The sequence below is a fragment of the Haliotis asinina genome, chromosome 15, assembly GCF_037392515.1.
Source record: "Haliotis asinina isolate JCU_RB_2024 chromosome 15, JCU_Hal_asi_v2, whole genome shotgun sequence".
Taxonomy (NCBI): Eukaryota; Metazoa; Mollusca; class Gastropoda; order Lepetellida; family Haliotidae; genus Haliotis; species Haliotis asinina.
Window position 1 is genome coordinate 11,681,831 of NC_090294.1, and position 23,393 is coordinate 11,705,223.

The 23,393-nt window shown below is 41.0% G+C and overlaps 1 protein-coding gene across 1 annotated transcript; it reads right to left on the reverse strand.

The window, feature by feature from the left end:
- Positions 1 to 14,793: 14,793 nt before the first annotated feature.
- On the reverse strand, positions 14,794 to 16,371 carry LOC137265146 (5-hydroxytryptamine receptor 1F-like). The gene has a single exon (XM_067800465.1). The coding sequence runs from the start codon at positions 16,281 to 16,283 to the stop codon at positions 14,883 to 14,885; it is 1,401 nt and encodes a 466-aa protein (XP_067656566.1). The 5' UTR covers positions 16,284 to 16,371; the 3' UTR covers positions 14,794 to 14,882.
- Between the last annotated feature and the right edge of the window lie 7,022 nt (positions 16,372 to 23,393).

Sequence of the window (23,393 nt, forward strand, 5' to 3'; positions counted from 1 at the left end):
GAAGAAGGAGTATTTGAGAATTCCTTATAGTACACATGGGCTACAATAAGGAATTAGGCACAGTGGCGCGTTTGGGCCGGAATCGTGGCAACGGGACTGTTTAAAAGTAATATCTTACACTGACAAGAAAGTTTCTTTTATTTGGAATATTTAACTTCTAATGGACTGGCGTCTAGTTGGTTTCAGTATGGGATTATTGAGCGTGCAGCGACGCCCTGATTATTTACAATGTACATTCTGAGCAGAAAAGCAAGCGTCTGAATCCTCAGGTTTCGATGTGGTGCAAGAATTGCGAATATTTAAAATGTGTTTTGAAACTAATCTTGTAATTTCTTCTGGATTATAATTCAGCGTCTCGCGGTTGCTTTCGTTATTGATCGGTTGTCGTGAATCTGGGATACGTCTGCAATTTTCATGGACGTGTTTCTTTCTGTCTGGTATTGGGACTCACCTTTGGTATAAATCAAATTTTCTGTCTGGTATACTACATAGTCACAGTGCTTCACACCAAGTGGTATAATGTTTATATTAGTGGACTAACAAAAATATGTGATCATTCCTCTGATCTGTTTTATCATCACAATTAGATTGATGAAAAGTCTGGTAACTGAAGACAGGGTGACACGCCCTAAAGGAGGATTGGTATGACTAAAAATTTATTAAACACTTTTCATATCGAAAGTGATCATGATTTGCGTTGACAGCAAATCAAATCAACGCGCTGTGTGACACCATATGACCGAAACAGTCTGCACGATGATGTTCCAAGTGTTACCCGAGAACACATGCGCTTGCGTTACATCCTGGTTCTGGTCCTTTAGTAGGCGTCGTTCTATCTCATTCCAGACATGTTCTGTTCGGGGAGAGGTGAAGACTAACGACAGCAAAGTCATTCTGCCTAAATGTAAACGGGTATTATCCGTCTGCACCCTCACGTTAGATCTCAGCTTGTGCACAAAGGGGTAGGACAGGAACTCGAAATCACATTAAAAACTGCCATAAACAAGGATGAATTTTGATCTCTAATGAGCTGTGGTGATACCCTTGACTCTCATACTTTCACCAAAAATATACCGTAGCATTATGTAACGCTACGTCCCTAAAACGTTCACGTGTAAACGTTTGCACTCCCCCTAGGGATGTTCAGATGAAGCTCCCCTATAAACAATATTCTGTTCCTGTCTTGTGAACCCGTAAACCCCAGTTTAATGTTAATGTCGCAGATGCACCAACCGAACATGGTTGTCGTGTTGGCGTTACGTCATATGCAAACGACAGTTCATGTTACGTCAAGTCACGAGAGTGTCCCAATGTCAAAAGAGATGATACTGCTTGTCAATGAACGCTAAAATGTCCGTCCATGTGGCTTCTATCTCAGCATACGCACGGGGCATGGTTGTTGATTTTCAGCAACCAAGGCCTTGAGTTAACTTTTTTAACGAATTTATTTTTAAAAAAACCCCCACACTTGTATGAGCATCTTGCATCCAACAGACAAACCTTAAATGGTGCGAAGTGCATTTATACGCTTTTTGTAAGTCAGAATCAGGCTCGAAATGTTATGAATATTCAGTATAAATTCATTTTTCTTGTATTTATTTTTTGTCCGTTTGCGTATTTGATAAAGATTTGATAGGTGCTTACTCGGAATCTGCAATTCGTGACTTGCGTCCTTAATGAGGAAGGGTAGAATTTAAACACAAGCAGGCCTGGTTGTGGCAATCTAAGGCTTTGAGTGCTAGAAAGATTGAGCATTGAATATATCTCGGTGTGTAGGTTTATTGCGTTTGGAAAGAGCGAAGCAATGTAGACGTTAACTATTCTAGTGAAATCCCAAGACAATCACCCTTACCCTTTGCACGAACATCTGGTGTCATCACCGATTAAGATATCACTTTTATCATCAATATGATGTTTGTTCCAAACTGAAAATGTCTTGTTAGAGATATATTTGTCTCCGGCGTTGACTTTTTTAACACATATTTGATGGAAATTACGAGAAGGGCATGGAGAAGCCGGCAGTGATTCCGGTTCGTTGAAGTTAACTACTTTGGGTTCAAGTGTTGAGAAATCACAATCAAGGGGACACTGGCATTTGATCTTGAGCCTGAAGGGCTCGTCTCCAGTCGGCGAAATGCTGTACCTTAGTTGGTGCGGCCATCATTATCCGCCCATGACTATCTAGGATAATGCACGTCCGTGAGTGAGTGAGTGAGTGAGTGAGTGAGTGAGTGAGTGAGTGAGTGAGTGAGTGAGTGAGTGAGTGAGTGAGTGAGTGAGTGAGTGGATGTTCACCACCATACATCCTTCACTCATGGGGGTAACTTGAGGTTACTCCATTCGAATAGGAGACGACATGCCCCAAAACGGAATGAAATATTTCACACCTGTTGGGGTGATTCTGAACTTGTACATGGTGCTGGTCCGCGTTCCATCCAAGGGTACTGCTGCTGCATCATATAGCACACACGCCAACACCCGGTGTCAGTACAGTTTACAACGATGCGTGTCCTGCATTTCTCGGTCCAGTGATTCTCTCCACTTTGGCAAGATGGCACAATAATGCCTGATTTGAATTAACAACTATTATTCACGTTTTGGTGGCTTCGTGTACATCTGACACACACGGCTACTGCAAGGTCCAAAAACGTTCGTAAGCCAATGATAAACGTCAGAGTTAAGACATCGTAACTTCGTGTACATCTGATACACACCGCTGCTGCAAGGTCCAAAAACGTTCGTAAGCCAATGATAAACTTCAGAGTTAAGACATCGTAAGGCTGCGAACGTTTTGTGGTTCAGGACCCAGGGACCCGTTTCACAAAGCTCTCATAAGCCTAAGATGTCGTAACTTTTCTCATAACATTGGTACCTCCTATGTTAGAGTATGTGAGGTAGGGATGCTACATGGAAACTTACGAGATCTTAAGCTTACGAGGGCCCCTGAATCGTAAACCAAATTCCAGAACAAGTAAGGAAAGTGAGTCTTCAAAAGAAAGGGAATCAAATAAACCCCCCAACGCATACGAGCAACTGGAAGCCTATGTTCACAGTCAACTACAGAGCAGAAAAAAAAAACACAGAAAGAGGTGTCAGGTCCCGTGTGTCCTGTAGCAACACGTTTCTCGTGTCGAATAAAGAAGGAATGGCGTTCATGTGTAGTATTACTTTTCTTTGTAGTCGAAGATCTGTGTTGGCTTTGATGAAGTAGAACAACTGAGACTTTGAACTGTTTTACAATTTATTCATCAGCAATATTTTGGGGGCTTTTGTACAAAAGCTTGCTACAAAATAAATCTCCGATCACATAGACACGAACAATCAACAAAAATATCAACATCATTTCAACATGGCGGCCCTAGTTCACATGACACATAGAGTCACGTGATCAATTCGAGGGTCACGCACATTTTGTTATGTCAATAAATTTCTATAACAATGGAAGTCTAATGTTAGCTTTCAAAGCACTTTGGAGTACGCCGTATCAGAAATCTCCAATTGGGAGGGGGTAACAAACAACACGTGTTTCAAACCGCCAATTAGATTGCAGCTTGCAAAACACGGACCAATCACAGAAGTTGATACATGAAATGACTGATTATAGTACGTGATGCCACAGAACATTCATTAACATTCCTGGTTTAAATTTACACAAAAAAAAAGAAAGAAAGAAAAAAAAAGAAAAAAAAAACCGTGTGCAAGGCATGTTGTATGGCAATTCATAGAAAAAATAACATATTTACCAAACTCAACTGAATAAAGAACAAAAGCATTCTAATCTTCAAAGAGATGAATAAAATTCTATTGAGTATTTCTGAAGAATCGTACACCCACTAGCATGACCACTCTTGACCTTACGCATCGGTGTTTGTTTGCATTACAGCTAATCCATACAGGGTATCGTTAGAGACAGCGTCCTATATGGAGGAATGTATGGATTTGGGTAAATATACCACAAAAAGTGTGAATGAGTATGAGTAAAGTCCGATTTTAGCTATATTGCGGATTAACCATTATACGCCGCGCACGTTAGTCTAATGGAGAATAAAACCCGGGGATCCGATGTGACGAGGCGAAAATACAATCTTCTGAGACATAATTACCGTCCTACTCCTCCAGATACAAATATTGTGGATATGGTTTAAATGCCCAGTATATGATAAATCATAAACAGAAAAAGGGGTTAGTCATATACAGTATAATACAAGCGGGAGAACCGAACCACGACCTCAATGTCTGCTCAACCACCGCTCAGCCCGTAATTATTTCTGGGATTTTTAAGAGCACTTCAGTGTAGCGGGAGACAAAAAGCAAATTGCATGAGTTGCAGGTCCTTCCGAGAGGGTTGGTCATTTGCAGTTTAACCCCATTTAAACCTGTCCTACAGAAAAGTGATGGCTGGACATGGCGTTTCACATTAACTGCATTAACTGAAAAAAATTGTTTTAGGATATTGGCATTTTTATGATTGATATTTTATCAGATTATCATTACTCATATTATCCATTATATCCCTCACTATTTTTGTCCAGTATATAAACATGACGCAATGTTTTAACACGATACGGCTTTCTCATGTACATATGGGTATATTCGTAGTGGATATGAAATTCAAACGGTGAAATCAGAGATAAGAAAATCACGAATAGCTTGTAATATGTGAAAAAAAACAAACATTGCGCGTTGTGATAAAAGTCATGTCTATGACTCAGAAATTCAGCAACACGATATCGAGTTAATCCCTGGCCATGTTTATATTTTGGAGCAATAGAATGAACGAGGACGGCAACCAGATTAGTTTTGGCCAAATACGGTTCAAAATAGTTTCATCATGCAAAGCGCTATAACCCAGTGGGTATTGTGGACGCCCGTTTTCCATGCAAATGTGTGGTCTTTTTGTCCACACATGTCCTGCATTTATGGTAACAAATACACAAGATTGGGACAAAATCAATCTAACAGTCATTACTTTTCTCCTCAAAGCGAGGCCAAGACGTGAGTTGGGTAGTAATTCTCGCGAGATGTGTGGCGAGCCCGGATAAGGCGGCAATAAAACAGTTGTCGAACAAGCGACTTCCCAGCAGAGAGGTCGGAGGTCACTATGATTTTAATGTTACTCTGACAGAAAGAGATCCTCTGCTATCAATCAGTACAGTCCGGAAATGTCTTTTAAACGCATATTTGAACGCCTCGGAGAACGGTGAATTTCATTTCACCGCATAGTAATTCCCTTAGAGAGATATTTGAAAGTATTCAAAATACGCCATTATTATTCCAAGATATCAATCGGATTATATGGAGTGGGTACTTTGTTCTTTCAAGAGATGTTTATTGATATACAAAGGCAGGGCATTATGAGTTAAAGAAATGCACAAACACATCGTTCTCGAATATTCTTCGTTAAAGTGATCAAACGAATCGTTCTTGAGAATAACAGTACTCTGTAAAATAGAAATATACTTTTAAGACCCTAAATAACAGTTGCCTGCATCTGCACGTTTCAAACAGTAAGCAGTACGTTTGATTAATTATATTACTGAACATGTGTATCATGAGGCCATATGGTTGAGCGTTCGCTCGGGACAACTATGGATCCGTGTTCGCATCCTGATATGGAAACAGTGATATTGGTGAAATGTTCGTACAAAAGCCAAAAACCCTCTTCAATCATATTTTATGAATTTTTGTGTGTATATTTAGTAAAACAAACAGTGTTATCCGAATGAAATTTGAAGATAGATTAATGAGAATGGAATGCTACAAGGGCATTCGTGAGGTTTTGCTGGTTGCTCCTGTACTGAAATAAGCACGAAGCGTCGAGAAGGTGAGATGATATTTCAAGCTCTGGGCAATCAATCCCATTGTCGATGGAACTCTGGCATTATTCGGGACAAAGGGCATTTAACAGGGACCGTGAGATATTATCTACTAAACATTTAAGGACTGTACTTACTTAGTTTTTGGTTTGTAACAGCATTCCGGTGTAATTCTGAATGGCAAAACAGACTCAGGTCATAGACGAGTAACATAGTTGAACCAATGGCCTTTTATGCAGATTTCATAACTGATATACACGCGTATATTTTTTCAGCGCATGACTCAATTCGTTTTCAAGAGCAAATAAAGTTCATATATCTCCGTAATCTGCCATTAAGGAAATGAAGACAAACTGCACTTCACAGATGAAAATGACCTTTTCCACCAATCTTTTACCAGTAAATAATTCTTTCTTCTAAACATGTATATCATTTCAAACGAGATTAGTTTGCCGTCTTTGATACATAGAAGGCGATGAAGCCGGTAGATCGCGTGTTATCACATACACTGTCTGGGCGCCATTTTGTAATGAACACGCGAGTTTCTTCCTTCTGTCGTGCACACGCGAGACAACCCAGCTCGTAATCTACTCAGATTATTTGCCATGGAAAACGATACGTTACGAACTCATTCTGATGAAAACACCAGTTGATATAATTGACTGACCTATGCAAGAAGATCAGCGATTGCATTTTCTAATTCTCCACGGAACTCGTGTTTTCGATTGGGTACAATACGCAATGGGCACGTATGAGGTTACGCAGCGGTCGAACAAGATGGCGGCACCATCCGTTGTGTATGTTAGGTCTATATCCGCTGCACTTTCGTGCTAACATCGCTATCATATCACGCTTGAGACAACTGAAGCAGACAAAACGTCTTCGTCCTACCCCTGGAAACGAGCATCTGCCAAACAGGCCGAAAATAGCTCGCGACATTTCCATTCGGCAATCGTATTATGAGAACATTGCACAGTGGGTGTATCAAACAAAATAAATCTCTTAAGTGTTTACCTTAATGAAAACATTGCACAGTGGGTGTATCAAACAAAATAAATCTCTTAAGTGTTTACCTTAATGAACAGAAAACATAGAATTGAGATGGTCGTCTTATGTAGTTTAAAACGCGGAGAGTGTCTCACACTTGATTAAGGTATCTTAATCAGCACATTGATGAGTGATTACTTAGCGATTGAAGAATAGTAACAGTAACACGTCATTAGTCTAACTCCTTTCTCTTCCGGTTGTTTTTCTTGGGGGAAAAGTATCCAAAGTACCATCTGATCAATGATCAGAAAATGTGTTAATCACCAATTTCATCGGAAATGGATCATCCAGATAAAGAGGCTTAATTTTCCGGTAAAAACTCCGTATTATGACATGTAATTAACAACACCCATGCCATGCACACAGTCTTTTCCTTAAGGTGATGCGCTTTAAATAGATGTTGTTTTATGTGTCTGAAAGTTATGGAATAAATTAAAGTATTGTTCAAGTTTAGTGTATGTACAGTTAATTATCAATATCATAGTGAACAGTCAACCACGTATAACAGACTATATGACATGCCACGTGACCAAACATGTGACATCTGGCGGGATATTTAGAGATTACAAATATTTGCAATGAAATTTATCAGCGCCAGAAATAGTACAACTTTTTTTCACAGACTTTTCAAAATGAAAAAAAATGACTACTGGTTTGGGTGTAGCTCCAACTGGTCCACATACGTGCATTACCAGTATTGCTTTATATGTTATGCTATAACTCCCTTAGGCCAGACTTTATATCGTTTACGAATACAAAACAAATGTGAAAACAATATATCCATAATTTACTCGTTTTTTGCTTAAATCTGCGGACAAGAAATAATACACAATCATCATTTACTGCGATTAATGGTTGATGAAAATAAAGTATACATTAAAACCCAAAAATCAAAAAGCAAGGTGTTGTTTAAGTGTATAACAAATCTAGAAGAAATGCGTCAATGTGTTACAAATTAACCAGGTACATCGTTAACAGACATTAAAGTTGAGAGTCTGACCTTATGTGAATATAATCTCGACCGGGTATCAGCACCGCCATGGCCCTTTATCTTTAATAAGTCAGTAACCGAATAAGGTCATTCACACTATTCAGTACTCCAGAGTTTGTGCTTTAATGGAAATAAGCACATTCTGGTATACGACAAATTGGGAACAGAGATTAGCGCCGTGTTCTCGGGGAAGTGACAAGCAATTAGCTCGGGTTCGTGGGATGTCGATTCCCGCAACGACAGACCTGGGAGTACAGGTCACACGGTCGACGGAGACAACTGAAAGATGAAAATCCCTCTCAGATCCAGTGATTGAGCAAATCCATATCAATATTTATGCTTCGTTATTGATAACGATCACCCGGAGGGCAATGATTATGACGTCACACAGGGTAAGAGGCTGACAAGATGGTCACGTGAGATTCATCAGCACAAGCTACATTCCTGAGAACTAGTTACAAGCAAACACGGAGGAATCAATTAGTGTCCACACACGCGAGTCGGATCTCGAGAGGACGCCATGTGTGTAAGGACTCGGCCGAAACATTCAACTAACCACACAACGGTCAATAATACTTGGTAATTCTCTAAAGACAGATAAGTAGAGGTATTTAGGGGAGGTCACGTTAATCCCTGCACATTCAACACATTATACTGATATCTTATGATCAGAGAATCAATGTCTGTTGTAATTGTAGTTATTAAATAACAAAGTAGGCCGATTGTCTATAATTTCCTATCTATTATCTACATTAATTGATTCATTATGACGTTCAGAGACATTCAACAGATCTCTATACTTCATTGATCTGTCTTCTCTAGCTTTAACCTGAAACATATCTTGACTGAAAATGCAAAGGCGATACACTTATTGCCACTGTTTTCATTTCACGTTTTGTTTCAATGGATAATCAATAAATAGCCTTAATCAAACCGAAAAAAATATAACAATAGCTAAGAAATGATGACTACTTACAGTGAGGTATTCCGCATTCTGAATATATGAGAGTGAGTGGGCTTTTATGTCTTTTTATTAATATTCCTGTAATGTAACGGTTGTAAATAGGGAAGGATTCACAAACTGTACTCAAAGTTGCAGGTGTCCAATTATGAATCTTGAAACTTCGTGTTAAGTAATATGACGTGACCTTTGGATATGTTTCAGAACAACGTGAAACCCAGCTCACTCACTTACTATCAGCTACGTTCGAGTCATGCATACAGACAGCAAACAGAATTTTTTTTCTAAAAATGGTTCTGCTGTATGATAATACTGTATCATGGCAACTGTGTATCATAAGGCATTGAACAAACTTTTCTAAATTTGAGAGTAACAAAATGACAGATGGAAACGCTCACCCTAGGATCAAGAAAGGCACAAGAAGAAAGGGTCACGTGACGTTACATGTGACATACGGAAGAAAATGGCGTCTCACACGGAATGGGTATACAGGGAAAGTGAACAACGTTATTTCTGGAATACGAGAGGGGATGCCATATCAATACAAACTACCCACGGCGTCATGATGGCGTCGTTGACGTCGACGACGTCAATGTTGTTGAATAATACACATATGTAATTCATACTGAATCGAGAGGTCCAATGATCAAGTGATCGAAGACGAATGTTGTTGCCATGAAATATTGCGAACTGTAAACCAACAAATGAACGTGACAACATACGAACTGTCTTAACGGTAACCTGATATGGGAAGGTAACCATGTAATTTTATGCAATAAATAACTGACCACGCATGTCTATGCAAGTGATAATACCGTTCAGCAGAAACTGATAACAGTACGAAATGATGGAATAATGGGACATTTGGTGACGTGATCCCTGAACGAGACTCCTAAATATCAGTAATTTTGATATGACCGTAGTGTATTACATAAACCTTAGGATCTAATTGTTTAACATTAGTAGTAGCGAGAACACTTGATTCGAATCACCAGGTCACTTGTAGATTAACTGTTTCCTTTGCCCCGACTCGAGGTAGTCATAGCTGTACAATGAAACCTCATTAACGCGAAGTCTGTTATCTCGATGTGCCGTTTAGACGATGTAGCATTATGGTCCCGGTAGGATAGTAGTCGATATAAAGGTCTGATATTAAAATTCGTTGTCTCGACCTTTGGATAAATCGACGTATTTACAATGGTCCTCCGTATTTCGAATTAGAGGACTTACACTGAGCATTAACGATGAGACGGCAATCATGATCCCTTTTATTCTAATGGCCTGTCTTTGGATGACCAATATTCTGGTTGTTTTTCTGAAAGGTCATAAATTCAATTACTGATAATAAAGCATTCCTGTTTGTAAGACTTCAAAGAGATTAAACAGAGTAATCAAGGATTAAACAAATTAGAGAGATAGGAAGATAGAAAAAAAAAACACTAACAAAAACAAAAAATAAAGGAAACACTCGAAGACAACCCGCCCCTAACAAAAAAACAACAAAAAAACCCCAAAACAACAAAACAAAACAAAACAAACACCACCACCCCTTAAAAAAACAATAAAAAAACAAAACAAAAACGAAACACCCCCCCCAAAAAAAACAAAAAAACAACAAAACAACAACAAAAAATTAACAACAAATAAAAACAAACAAAACACATAGCACAATTTTTCCACAATCGTAATAATTATGTTAACTAATTGTACTTACCATGTACACAACAACAAAAAACAGTCCGTTTGTTTAAACAATATATTCATTTTTAAATTTGAAACAGAGTAACAAACGTGAAGCCAAAAATATTTCTGTTATCAAAATAGACTCAAACATAAATTTGGCAAAACTATAATATAAACATAACATTATTCTATAGGATACCGAATCAAGTGTTCTCGGGGTGAGGACTTAACAGTATTCATGAGAAGTGTACATAAAATTTACACATGAATATTAACAGTTTCTTCTGTTCGCTAACACTTTAAGCCTCGTGCTTATTAACAGAAGTGATATTCAGATTGACTTCTCGAGCAGTGACTGATAAGTTCGTAGATTTCTGGCACGGTGATTGGTCAGTTCTCGTCGACTTCGAAAACATCTGGTGATTGGCAAAGAGTTAGAGATTACTAACGAATTGTTCACGGATATAATTCTGTCAATTGGTGGACAGTGGTCAGACATGTAGGACGGCTGGACAATTCAGGTGCTATATGACACATGGATGACATGAACATATGCTCTAATGAAGATAAACAACAATCAATCTGAATACACACGACTCGACCAATTGTGTGTTCCGCGTGGTTATTCAAACACACTGATATCACAAGTAATACTGCATGTTTCTTGAATAGGGTCAACACAATAACTGCCAAGGGACTACAGCCCTACGTGGACCTGACACGTTGTACCCAAGTAATTAGGTTAATCAGCAACAGCTAGTTTAACCCACACTAAACTAAGTCAGCAAAGGGTTTTGAATTACTTCAAACTAAATTGCCGGGCCTGCCAGATAGCTTGAGCGTAGTCCGCCTTTACGTTACATTCACGTTACCTATCAAATACTAATCTGTTTATGAGATGCAGCGAGCAAGCAAAGGACAGCTGTAGCATTTCCTGACACCATAATGACCTATTTGTTTGCTATAAATAAGCTGGGAAAATGATAAACAGTTAACGCGTGCATAGGGCATCTGTAATGAAGCAACACAGGGCGTGACTTATCATGTCTCTTACACTCAAACGCTTAATGACACCGCTATTCGTTGACTTATACAAATTGAGCATGTCATGTACAAGGTCCACTCCTCATACCAACAATCAAATCAACCATTTCTCGGATGAAATGAATATTGTACAATTCATCAATGGTGATGCTGATGGGTTACCAATTAAATACAGTTCGTGCTTTCTGTTGAATAAAAATGCTGAATAATGCTGTTCAAGAATGAGTTTGCGTTTAAGCCTCTCTGGCGTATTTATATGTATTTATATCAGACTGTCAGGTTATTGTGGGAGGAAATCCCGAAGGAATTCAGGTGACAGGCGTGTATCACTTTGGTGTAACCTACTCTCACGGCCACGGCCCTGACTCACCTAGAACCTGGATTCAAATTCTTGAGTATAGGTTCCGGCTTAGCGTAATGGACACAACCATGCACAATCAGTACTTCTTTAACCAACCGTATCTGTAATGGACGACTAGTTAACAGTTTGCGAAGCAGTTTTTATCCAATTTAGAATATAGGTACGGTATAGACGACTCAGTGCCGAAATGAGCACAATCTTGGATTTGGACCAATGAAATCGAATCCATACGCGACTAAGGGATGCAACTCTGAACAGCCGAATTTTACTTCCTCTCAACTTATTATATCAGTTACCTTCACAATTAGCATGTAATAGTCGTTAGGAAGTATTTGTTGGACATCTTTATCCCAAGGCCATTGCTATTACCAATATGTTTCATGCTTTTTGTAAATATTACTTTTGTTTCTGTAAATACGTAAATCGTGACATTAATGCTTTCAGAACCCAACCTAATAATTCGTAGACAGCTACTGCTCTGATGGGGCTTTCATTACGGTCATTAAAGATCCTGCTGTAGAGAATTCCGACAACATGGAGATTACTAGATAGCAAGATCATATTTTTCCTAAACGATATAATGGTTATTGCTGTTCTCTGTATTAACAGGCCTCTGTTGGTCAGTCACCTTGGTAGTACGGTCATATTACTAGTACATTGAGGGAGGCAACAACATTAATCAATGCACCAAGAGAGGTCGATCAGCCTCTTGCACGTCCAATGCAACCTTGAAAAGGCCCTGGCGGATTCCACCGGCACCCATGTAAGGTAATCTGCTTGCCCTAATTCTAAAGAACGAATGATCATTGGCGAACTCATAGGAACCAACATTGTCCAACCGTCCGGAGATAACACACATTCAGCAAAGTCAGTAGATCAACACAATGTAAGACAATGTTCTAACATACACATGGTTAGTTTGTTCAGCTTACATAAAACATTGTATTGCAAACATGTGGCACAGAGTCGTCCCTGGGGACAGACACCACTGTTGTCGGCAGCAGTACACGACTCACTGGAAGATCTGGGGAGGGGGATGGGGGGGGGGGGGGGGGGGGGGGGGGGGTACCTGGGTGGGGCTGCCTGCCAGTCGGGATGGAAGAAAAAAAAGCTGTGTCATGAGTACGATAAACAACGAATCTGGAACATATACAAAAGACAAAGTTGACATTTTCAACGTATCTTAAACTCTGCATCATACTGTTTTAAAACTAAACTTCAAATAAAAATGCGCTAAATTTAACACATATTTCAAACTGCAATGTACAAATTAGCAAAAGTTCTGGCGAATTTAGGTTACTGTAGCATGCCCAAGATGATCCTTGTAGACCCAGTTTCATTTTCGGGAATGATTCCATCCACCCGATAACGGAATGATGAACGTTCCGTGAAAATGCCACTAAGCTTAAACCATGTTTTTTCTTTGTTTATCACACCCCTAGAAAGCAAAACATACTTAAATCTACATGCGTGGTTTGACATAGCCGTGCCACAACGTGCCAGATATTACTGCATGTTTTAAGCGTCCGTTGCAACATGCCATTACCGCTGTCTTCATATTACCTATAGCAACAATCAGCGTGAAGGCTAATCTACCACCGTCTTGCACCTTGTCGATATACATGACGGCTTATCAAATGAAGGTTACATGGTGCATTCGCCCACCTGTCTTTTACCACTGATGAAACACACATTTAATGGTGAAGCCAAAACTCAAGAGAATTAGAGAGCACCATCTTCACGTTACCATCATTACCGTGTATTTCATACGTTTGATTTCAAACAATTCGGATATATGAAGATCTTCCCAGTCATAATGTTCAATGACATGACCAACACCAAGAACAGCCTATCAAGATGATCGATATTCTAGATAGATAACGAATCAATAAATATACAATGAAAGCCTAGCTGAACAAGTTTCCGATGTTGGCCATCACTGACAACTAAGTTTTTTGAGGGAAAATTGTTACTGATACAGAAAAAAACCCAAACAGGAGTTTAGAGATGGCTCAATGTATATGGTTTTAGCTTTGGATGTTGCTTCCTGAAAATGCAGCTTCTGGAGGATAATTTGTCGGTAAAGTCAGCAGTGAAAGTGTATAAACACGCATTGAAACCACCCAGTCCAGCATCGCTGCTACTGGGAAACTAATTCTGATCCTGTGCTATGTAACAGAGGGCTTCACACTATACGAACTTATTCTGCACCCTGTAGACCTGGCATTGTGCCAGCTCATGCGATCCGTGAAGGTGCATCTCTAGAAAGAAGCGATACGGGCATTTTACAACAGAACGCCTAAATCCGCATTCCATAGACAATCATTACAAAGCATTGCACAGAAGTTTCTACACATAGAGGACTGTTTAAGGCTAAGAGCAACAGTTGGCAAGGCAGGTCGGCAGACGACACCGCACTTTGGCGGGGAATGAGGGAAGGGGAGGGGGACCTACCCAGTGTGAGAAAACTGAGCAGCTATATCATTCTAGTTCGTGTTTTAAGTGTTTTAATATTCCTGATCCCGGACAGCAGGCGAGGCTCACTGCCCACTGTATTACAGCCGGGACCTCTCTCGTGGCCAGTGGTGCGTGGACGTCGGCAGTACCACGGTTGTTTCTGTTGACCACGAATATCACCTCCCAAGCAGGAACACTACAACAACATAACTTCATTTTTACAAGGATTTGGAATCCTTCAATTTGGCAAGTGAGACGAAAAGTAACCACAGTGACGACAACGGGTTATGGAAGTGGCATCTGATCAATGTTACTCCATCCAAGTGCAGTTTCAGCAGCCGTTGAGATCAGCCAAAGTAATTCACAAATCACATTTGCTTGTTGATTCTCACCCTATACATGTACAGCCACGTGACGTCAGCTCGCACTGGACGTCACGTCACGTGATATCATATATCACATTTGCACGTGCAAACCACGTGGCCTTAGGGAAAAATCCATTAACACAATATCACTGCATTACTATATCTTAGACTCCCCTTGGCTATTAGGCGATCCGTTCCCAATCTGAACCAGGGTCTGCCCATGACTGTTATAACGCACCATTGTTTCCGCTGGGGGTCTCAAACTGTCTTTGACAGCGTGATCGGCACCATACTGCTCCACATAGCTCTCGGAACGCATTCGAACGTTTATTCCACGACATCTACAACACAATATTTCCTTAAAGGGAGTCCTAAATTCACGGTTGAATCGAGCATATATTACAGGATTCAAGAAGGAATTCGCATAACCCAACCACATGAGCACTGAGGAGACCCATGGTGGTACCTGGTCAAATGATGATCCATACACCTTAAAACAGACGGCTTGCACTACGGCAAGTATGAAGAACGGGAGCCAGCAAGCCGTGAAACAACCCATAATAATACCTAGAGTTTTGGTAGCTTTACGCTCCTTCGAAGTGGACATACGTTGTTTTGATGGTATTATTGACTTGATTGTGAACCGACGACGTTTAATGGAATTTCTCTTTAAAAGGTTCTCTTTCGTAGTATCGTCCTCTGACGATAGTACGTTCGAATCTTTGATTGAGCCATTGGGTAGAATGTGGCTGTCACCACTGTCTCTCGATGGCCGACCCACTTGGAACTCGGGTGGCCGGTCTATGTTGCCAATATGTGACCTTTGCTCGGCCTTTGCTATCCGAGATGACACTCGCCAGATTTTATAATAGACCACGATCATCACAGTTAGAGGCAAGTAAAAGGCACCCAGAGTTGCATAGATCTGATACCCTAGTTCGTTACTAATATAACAGTCAAAATCACCCCTGTCGGCCTTCCAGCCGAAAATTGGGGGGATAGATATCAGAGCTGAGGCCACCCATACAACGGCTATCATTATTCCCATGCGTTTGGGGGTCCGTTTCATGGCATACTGTAATGGTCTGGTGATGACGAAATAACGATCCACACTGATCATACAGAGATTAAGTATAGATGCTGTACACAGGAGCACGTCCAGGGATGTCCACATGTCACAGACAGCTTCTCCGAGACGCCATTTCGTTCGAATCTCCGTGTACAACGAGAGTGGCATGACGAGGATGGCAACCAGCAGGTCCGCCGTCGCAAGGGACACAATCAGAAGGTTGGAGGGTGTTTGCAGGCGCTTCACAATGCCCACCGCGATGCACACGAGCGAGTTGCCGATCACTGTGCCGACGATCATGCAACTCAAGATGAGGGAGATGAGTACTTGCAGCCACACCTCGTAACTGGACTCCTTGGTCTGTGTCTGTGAGGTCGTATTCGTGATGTTGTCCACACTTGACGTTGAAGTGCTGTCGTTGTAGTCGACTGTCGGAGACCCCAACGTGGACGCCATATCACTCACGACCCACGTGCGGGATGGGTACATGCACGATCCAGAAATTCCATAAGTAAAAGAATATCAAGCACAGAACTTTGTAAGTATGAATCCGAAGTAACAAAACACACTTTATCCCAAGAATTCCAAACACCTTGTGATAGAGGAAACAGTCGAGTGAGTGGCGAAGGCCGGCAACATGGGCGCGTTGTTACTGGAAGTTAAACGCTTTTATCACAGCACGAGCTTCCCGCCAGTTTTCACTTTCTCAAATCTGTCAAAGGTGACAGTTGAATCAGTCGTGGTGGTGTTGGTGTAGAAGGCTGCGGTAGCTGAGAGAGACGTCACTAACTCCAACGAGCCCCCGTCCCTCCCGGCCTGTCTACCCACAGGCTCACCACCAGCTACTACCGTGTGTTCATCGGAGACTCCAGGAATCGATAGAACTGTAGCCTGTTCAATACTCGGCCGTCTACCTCCATCTTTCGCTCTCTCTGGTACTCCAAGCAGGCGGGCTGGCTTCCACGCTTGCAGGTATCACAACACAGATTCTCCACCTGACTAAGTCACAACTCAATGGTCGCCTGTATCAATGGTTTCCAGGCCAACATGCTGTCCAGATTGCCACCCAGCGTATGTCACATCCTACACTCCAAGAAGCACTGGTGAACAAAACCACTCAACATAGACGCTGTAACAACTTGGAGTCGTTGAACGACGCTATGACTTAACCCGGCGTTCATGTACCAACAGGTATATCTGCACAAGCGATCTAATGAAGGTATTCATATCAAAATCCTTGTTTTGTCAGCCAGTTCATAGATTAGCACTGCCGAGGAGTGGGTAGAAAGCGGGTTATCCTGCTAACTCTCGCCAGAGCTTATATCCCAGCTTAGGGTAGGGGCTAATAGTTACACAACCTAACTTGCTTATTTTCATCCGTGTTGTGTAAGTCCTGTTTGGAGGTTCATCCCGGTCGATTATGTTTCTGCGGCCGTTTCAACACTAGTTGATGCACCTGGTATTGAATGAAGTGCACACCGTCCTCAGTAAAATATCCACTAGCTCACAGCCGACTTTCCTTTTAGCACCAGTTCGGTTTCTGTGTAATCCCGATTTCACCAGGCCTCGACCAGGTCACTGAAAAATAAAAATGAAAACGTTAATTCTGCGTGACTATACCTATAGGCAGAGGTCTCGGACCGGTCAGAAAGCTATACATACAAGTACAACACTAACCCTCCGTGATTATACCAGTAACTGAGTCAATGTCCAGTCTTCCCTATACTAATCCACAGTGAGGCCACATTCAGACGTATCCGCTTAGGTTGTGAAATATTCTGTTCTTTAACCTTCAAGTGGGGAGGGTGATAAACACCATTCTACAGTCTGACTGGGGCTGGAGGTATTGAAGCGGCAGTGACGGTGTGTCATTGAGGTATAGCAATATTACAGTAGTGAGAGGGGTTCCGTTACCGGGGAGGCACCGATTTCAAAGCAAAGACTGTGAATCTCATGGCTCGCTGCATTGTCTACTGGGACACTCTTCTGTTAAACTGTTCCCCAATGCACACGCTGAGACCATACCGGTATTTCGTTCTTGGGGCCAACAAGTTAACGCTCGTAGGGTAGAAAAAAACCCACAACATCGACATTTGAAATTCATGAGCATTTGTCGGTCAGGAGTGTTCATTCCTATTTTAGATGATATTTCACATTTCTCATTCCCGATCTACATAGCCTGTGATGTAGGTATATAAACACATTCCATGATACCCAATAAATTACAACTTTGATATCCATACGCATTGTTTGAACAAATATAAGATGTATCTTTTCAACCACACACATGGTGAGCTGAGGCCAAAACAGGTAATTAATTCCAAACCAACATAAAGGACGTTTCAGTACAGTATCGATCACGGATAGACGTTATCAGTGTGGTAATGAGTGCACGATCCCTGTATATAGATTTTAAAACTCCACAACCATATTGCCAATTGTGATGTTTTCTAACCATACAGTTTAGGAATTCAAGGGACCGGAAACTAGATCTTGTGATGGACGATACTGAAGACCGATGATGTAAATTTACTTTTTTGCACAGGTAATATGTCAAAGGCAATGTTTGATTTTGCAATTTCATGGGATATTTTGTTTCTGTTTTTCTTCCGAGTTATATATTTCGTGTTTACCCTGAAACAAATATCTCCACGAAATCCCAGGCAAGTCTGGAATATGTGCCCATTCTAGAGTCTCGGTGCTCCTTTTCATTGCATCATATTATGAAATGTTTATGTGTAAATATGCTGATTTCACAGATTAGTTCTTAGTCTAACTCAGACCAAGCCTTGTTTCAAAATCTTGGTGACATTTATTATAAGACGAAAAAAAGAAGAATTGCATTTTGATCTTACGGTTCATTGTATTTAGAGCCCAAACAATAACAACGTCCTTTAACCTGTGACATTCGTATCAGCAGAGTGATGTCATCCTAGACCATTGATACCAATGAAATATATCTGGGAACGCTTACACGACTACATATTTTAATCTTAGAATGGAATTACGATTTGAATTAAAACACACATACACACACACGATCATGTACACACACGCATGTACGCGCGCACGCACACAGACACATACACATGCACACAGTAGGCTGCCTGGCTTGTCCGCCTGATAATAAACATAGTTCAGTGAACGTTTTGTATATCTGTACGGTAAAGGATACTTTCAACACTATAAAAGACAATACCAGCGAAATTAAAGTATGATTGAATATTCTTCACGTAATGCCTAGCCATAGAGCCCTGCACAAATGTATTGATTTTGTGATTCTAAAACATTAAATCGGAACACGTTTCTCAAGATCCTTGACATTCAAGAAGGAAGTTGTAAGATCCTGAATAACGGAAACACAGTTAAGTGCATAAGACTAATGAGACATAAATTTGAAACTATTCTGTACGTGCATTCGCCTGAAACAGATATGATGCTTACAAATATATGTATTCAGTTGATGCAAACAGTAGTTTCCAGTCACTGACAAAAATGCATACAAAGATTAATCTAGGATTACGTAGTGAGTATATTTGTGTGAATATCGTTTTGCGCCGCATTAAGCAATATTGAAACAAGGAAGGAAGACGACAATAGGAATGTCTTTCACATGTTGTACCTACGTTGAAATCCGGTTTTCACCGTAAGGTTTCCACACTAATTTCAATTTAGGATTAAACAAAATATAAAAAATGAAATTTATTAAAAGATTTACAAAATAAATACATTAGATGGATTGAGGGAGTTAAGAATGGGAAAACTGTTCTTAAAATAGAAATGAACCAGCCTGAGAAATTACATAATGTCGAGAATATGATTACAAAACAAGCCATGTTAGAACAGTGCTGACCACGGCCCAAGTCTACCTGAAGGGCCGTGTAATCTTCAGAACTGGCCTGGTCAGCGAGTGATAGGCCTCAACTGCCTTGGATAGAGTTTCCTGCTAATAGGCGCACTAATTGTGTGAGATTGGCTGTAATAGTTTAAATGGAGTTATTGTGTATTTCCCCTACTTTATCCATGCACCCATCAGGGTGTGACCCGGGCTTGTAATCTTGCCCTGTCCGGGAGGTATCGCTCATTGGCCAAGCCATGTAGTGAGCTGCATCTTCACAACGCGCCGTGCCTGTCAAAGATACGCATCCAATACGCAAGATTCCTATTGCAGGATTTGCGGCGAAAAAAACAGGAATCGATTTAAGAAAGGAACAAGATGAATTCGTCGATATGTTTTATCCGTAGCATTAAAATCAATATATTGAAGAAAGTGACCACGTGATTTCCCATGGATCAATGCGGTAGTTTGATACCGGAAAAGGATGCTTAGAGTTGAAACAGTTATTAAGGTTGATGGTAAGAGATGGTGCACCGATTTCAGACAAGATGAATTCGTAATTATTAAAATGATGAGCTTAGTTCATGTCATGTACTACTTCCATGAGCGTCTAGACGAGAGGCATCCCACTGCAGTAAAAGAATGCTTTTATACATCGATTATCCTCACAGAACGGTCGAATGGAATTGGATTTTAACATGACCAGTTAGAGGTGAAACTCTACGAGGCTTGCGTTCTTCAAGGCCAGGAAATCATACTGCTGCTACTTGTGCCGACACTGCATCGATTTGCGTCTTTCTAAATACGTAACTTTTGAAACACGTATCTTCCTCTAAAGCAGGACGTTTCACAAGTTATGGGAGAACCTTGGTTGGTTTTGCAAATATTTCCTGTTCCATCTATTTCAGCTTGTTGCTTCAATATTTCGTATGTTACAAATAACCTAAACATGGAACCATAGTATATAAATACCGTTAGTAAACAAGTACAAATATAGGTTCAGAGGTCAGTGAAAGTACATTTGCTACAGAAAATTATTAATTTGACAGAAATAAAAAAAAATAATGTTATTGACGATAAAGGTTATAGCACTTAAATGAAAGCCGTTAGTGCAAGACACTTATTTCATTAATTGGTGCAATTTAACACTTCCAATTATTGTCTAATTGCCGTTTGATGGGAGAATCTGATAACAGTACGTACTTTGTACGTAGCCATAATATTGAGCACCGAAGTCCCGGGTGAGTTTAGTTACATGGTAAATGATTGTACCCAGGGAGGTATCAGGGTTCTCGTATTGCACGGTGTTAACACATAGTGAACTCGCTAACCTTGGCCATGGAAACACAGCCTCCCAGGTCAGGAGGTATCTTCCCCGCCCTCAACTGCAAACACACACGTATATATAATCCTTCCGACGGGGAAATAGTCCTAACCACTTCACCATACGTCAGAAGACCATGAGCTTGTGTTGGTGTGTACGAATACAAACACGTCCTCTAGTGATGTCTAAATGGTTCTGCCTGTGATCATTGATATATTTGCTAACGTATTCAAGACTATACTGTTGAAGTACAATGATAGCGTTGTCTCTCTTTCTGTCCAGGTGCACTCTAGATCTAACGTACCTCTTATTTACGCAATACCTAAACTTATGAGGAAGTAGGGTTTTTTTTGCTTGTTTGTTTGTTTGTTGCTTGGTAATTAACGCTGCACTCTGCAATATCCAGGTATGTGGCAGTAGACTGTATACACGCTGAGCCAGACAATCCAGTGATCAACAGGATGAGCATCCATCATCCATCTTTGCAATTAGGATGATGGCGTGTGTGTGTGTGTGTGTGGTGGGGGTGGGGTGGGGGGTTGGGTGGAGGTAGGGAATCTAGGCTTTATGGCTTTAGTATTTGCTGGGGGTGAATGATGGGGGGGGGGGGGAGATGGGGGGGGGGTGCTAGACGGGATAGGAAAATAATGTGGTTCAGAGACTGTGAGACAGATTAAGTTTGGGATAGCATATTAGTTCGTGTAATCACTCCCCACAAGGTAAACCCTTGGTTACATACACGACCACTTCAGGCAAGGCATCAGTCTGTGTTTTATCCCACTAAAGGTACAAGGCACGGTAACAAGAGTTACTCACTAATGATGATATCAGACCGGGGATCGAACACCGACCTCCCGCTTCCAGTAGAGACGCTGCACTCCCTATCTGAACGGTGGACTGAACCCAACTGTTCATAACATGCTGGCAGGCCTATAATTGCCTCATATTTTAAGAAATGTATATACGACCTGGTGAAATATAGTAGAAAATTACCCCTGCCATTTACAAAGCATTTCGAGACAACTTGGTGATCTATTATACCTAAAAGTGGTCAGACAGGGAACTAATAACTCAGTTTTATTCATATTATTGAGAGACGTAACCAGAGATTGACTGATGTGGTACTTGATATACATGTACTTCAGCCAATATATCAACAACAACTTAGGAGAGATCCTGCATCAGGCAAATGTAAAGATGCCACAGACATCATCCAGAACGGAAGGGTGGGTGGAAGGAAAGGGCGAGGCAGGTAACAGGATCGCAGACGGCACTTCCAAAATTGGTCAGAGGCGACAGGCATTAACTGAAGAAGGCACAATATTATAAAGAGGCCAAAGACGACATATTTCGGTCGACGACAGGAAATGTGACGAAAGAAATATATCTAAATGGGTTTTAGAGGGAATATCCGAAACTGATTGCAGACGATTTATCCAAAGTTAGCGCAGACGACATTTATGAAAATAGGAAAAGTGAGAAAGTGCAGTTGCAATAGCCCACAGCATGCAAGATGTCGTCGTAGAAGTGGATGTAATAGAGGCCGTTGCTGTTGCCGGGGGAGTGGGTGTGTGATCTATTAGCTAGACGGAGGTGAGAGTAGCTGATAACAACGGATTTGGGGATGGGAAGAGGTGGGCAAGATTCACTATGGCTATGAGGTATTCCCATGCAATGGCTTCACGGATGGGAAGGCGTTCCCAGCAAGTAAACCCATCGCCGGCAGGTCCAGTGATAGACTGAGATATATGTGTCTGTCGCGGCATGAACTGGAGATAAAAAAACTGGTTTGTTTCTCGTCTGCGTCAAGGCCTACCGAATAATGTCTTTCTTGAAGAGAAGGTAAAGGTGCGTGACCTTTTGAAAAAACAAACAAAAGTAAACATGCAATAGATATGTAGGCACCTTCACGTGTCGGTTAAACTTTTTGCTTTCTCCAGATACAGAAAACAGACAGGCATATTGCTTTACGCCGTTTTAGCATTCTACGTTCATCAAACGGAAGGCAATATCACCGTATCATAGTGGGCCGATGGAGGGAATCGAACCCGGGCCTCGTGAATGATGAGCAGAGGTACCTCGGCTCTCCCACCTTTCCCCCGTCATCTATATTTAGTGTTCTGTGTTCAAACATAAAGGAACTGCTGCACTGACTGGATAGTAAGTGATCGAGTGAGTGCGTATAGTTCTATGCCGGTTCAGCAATATTCTAGCTATATCTAGGCGGGGGACACCAGAAATGGGCTTCACACATTGTACCTATGTGGGGAATCGAAAAAGGGTCTTCAGAGTGACGAGTGAACACTTTAACCACTAGGCTACCTCATCGCTCCAGTGACTGGACACGTCTGTCGGATCAGTTAAAGGAAAATTGATACTTCATTTCCTCTTCCGCGGTCAAAATTGAATTGCTGGTCCACGAGTGTGGCTGTCGTGG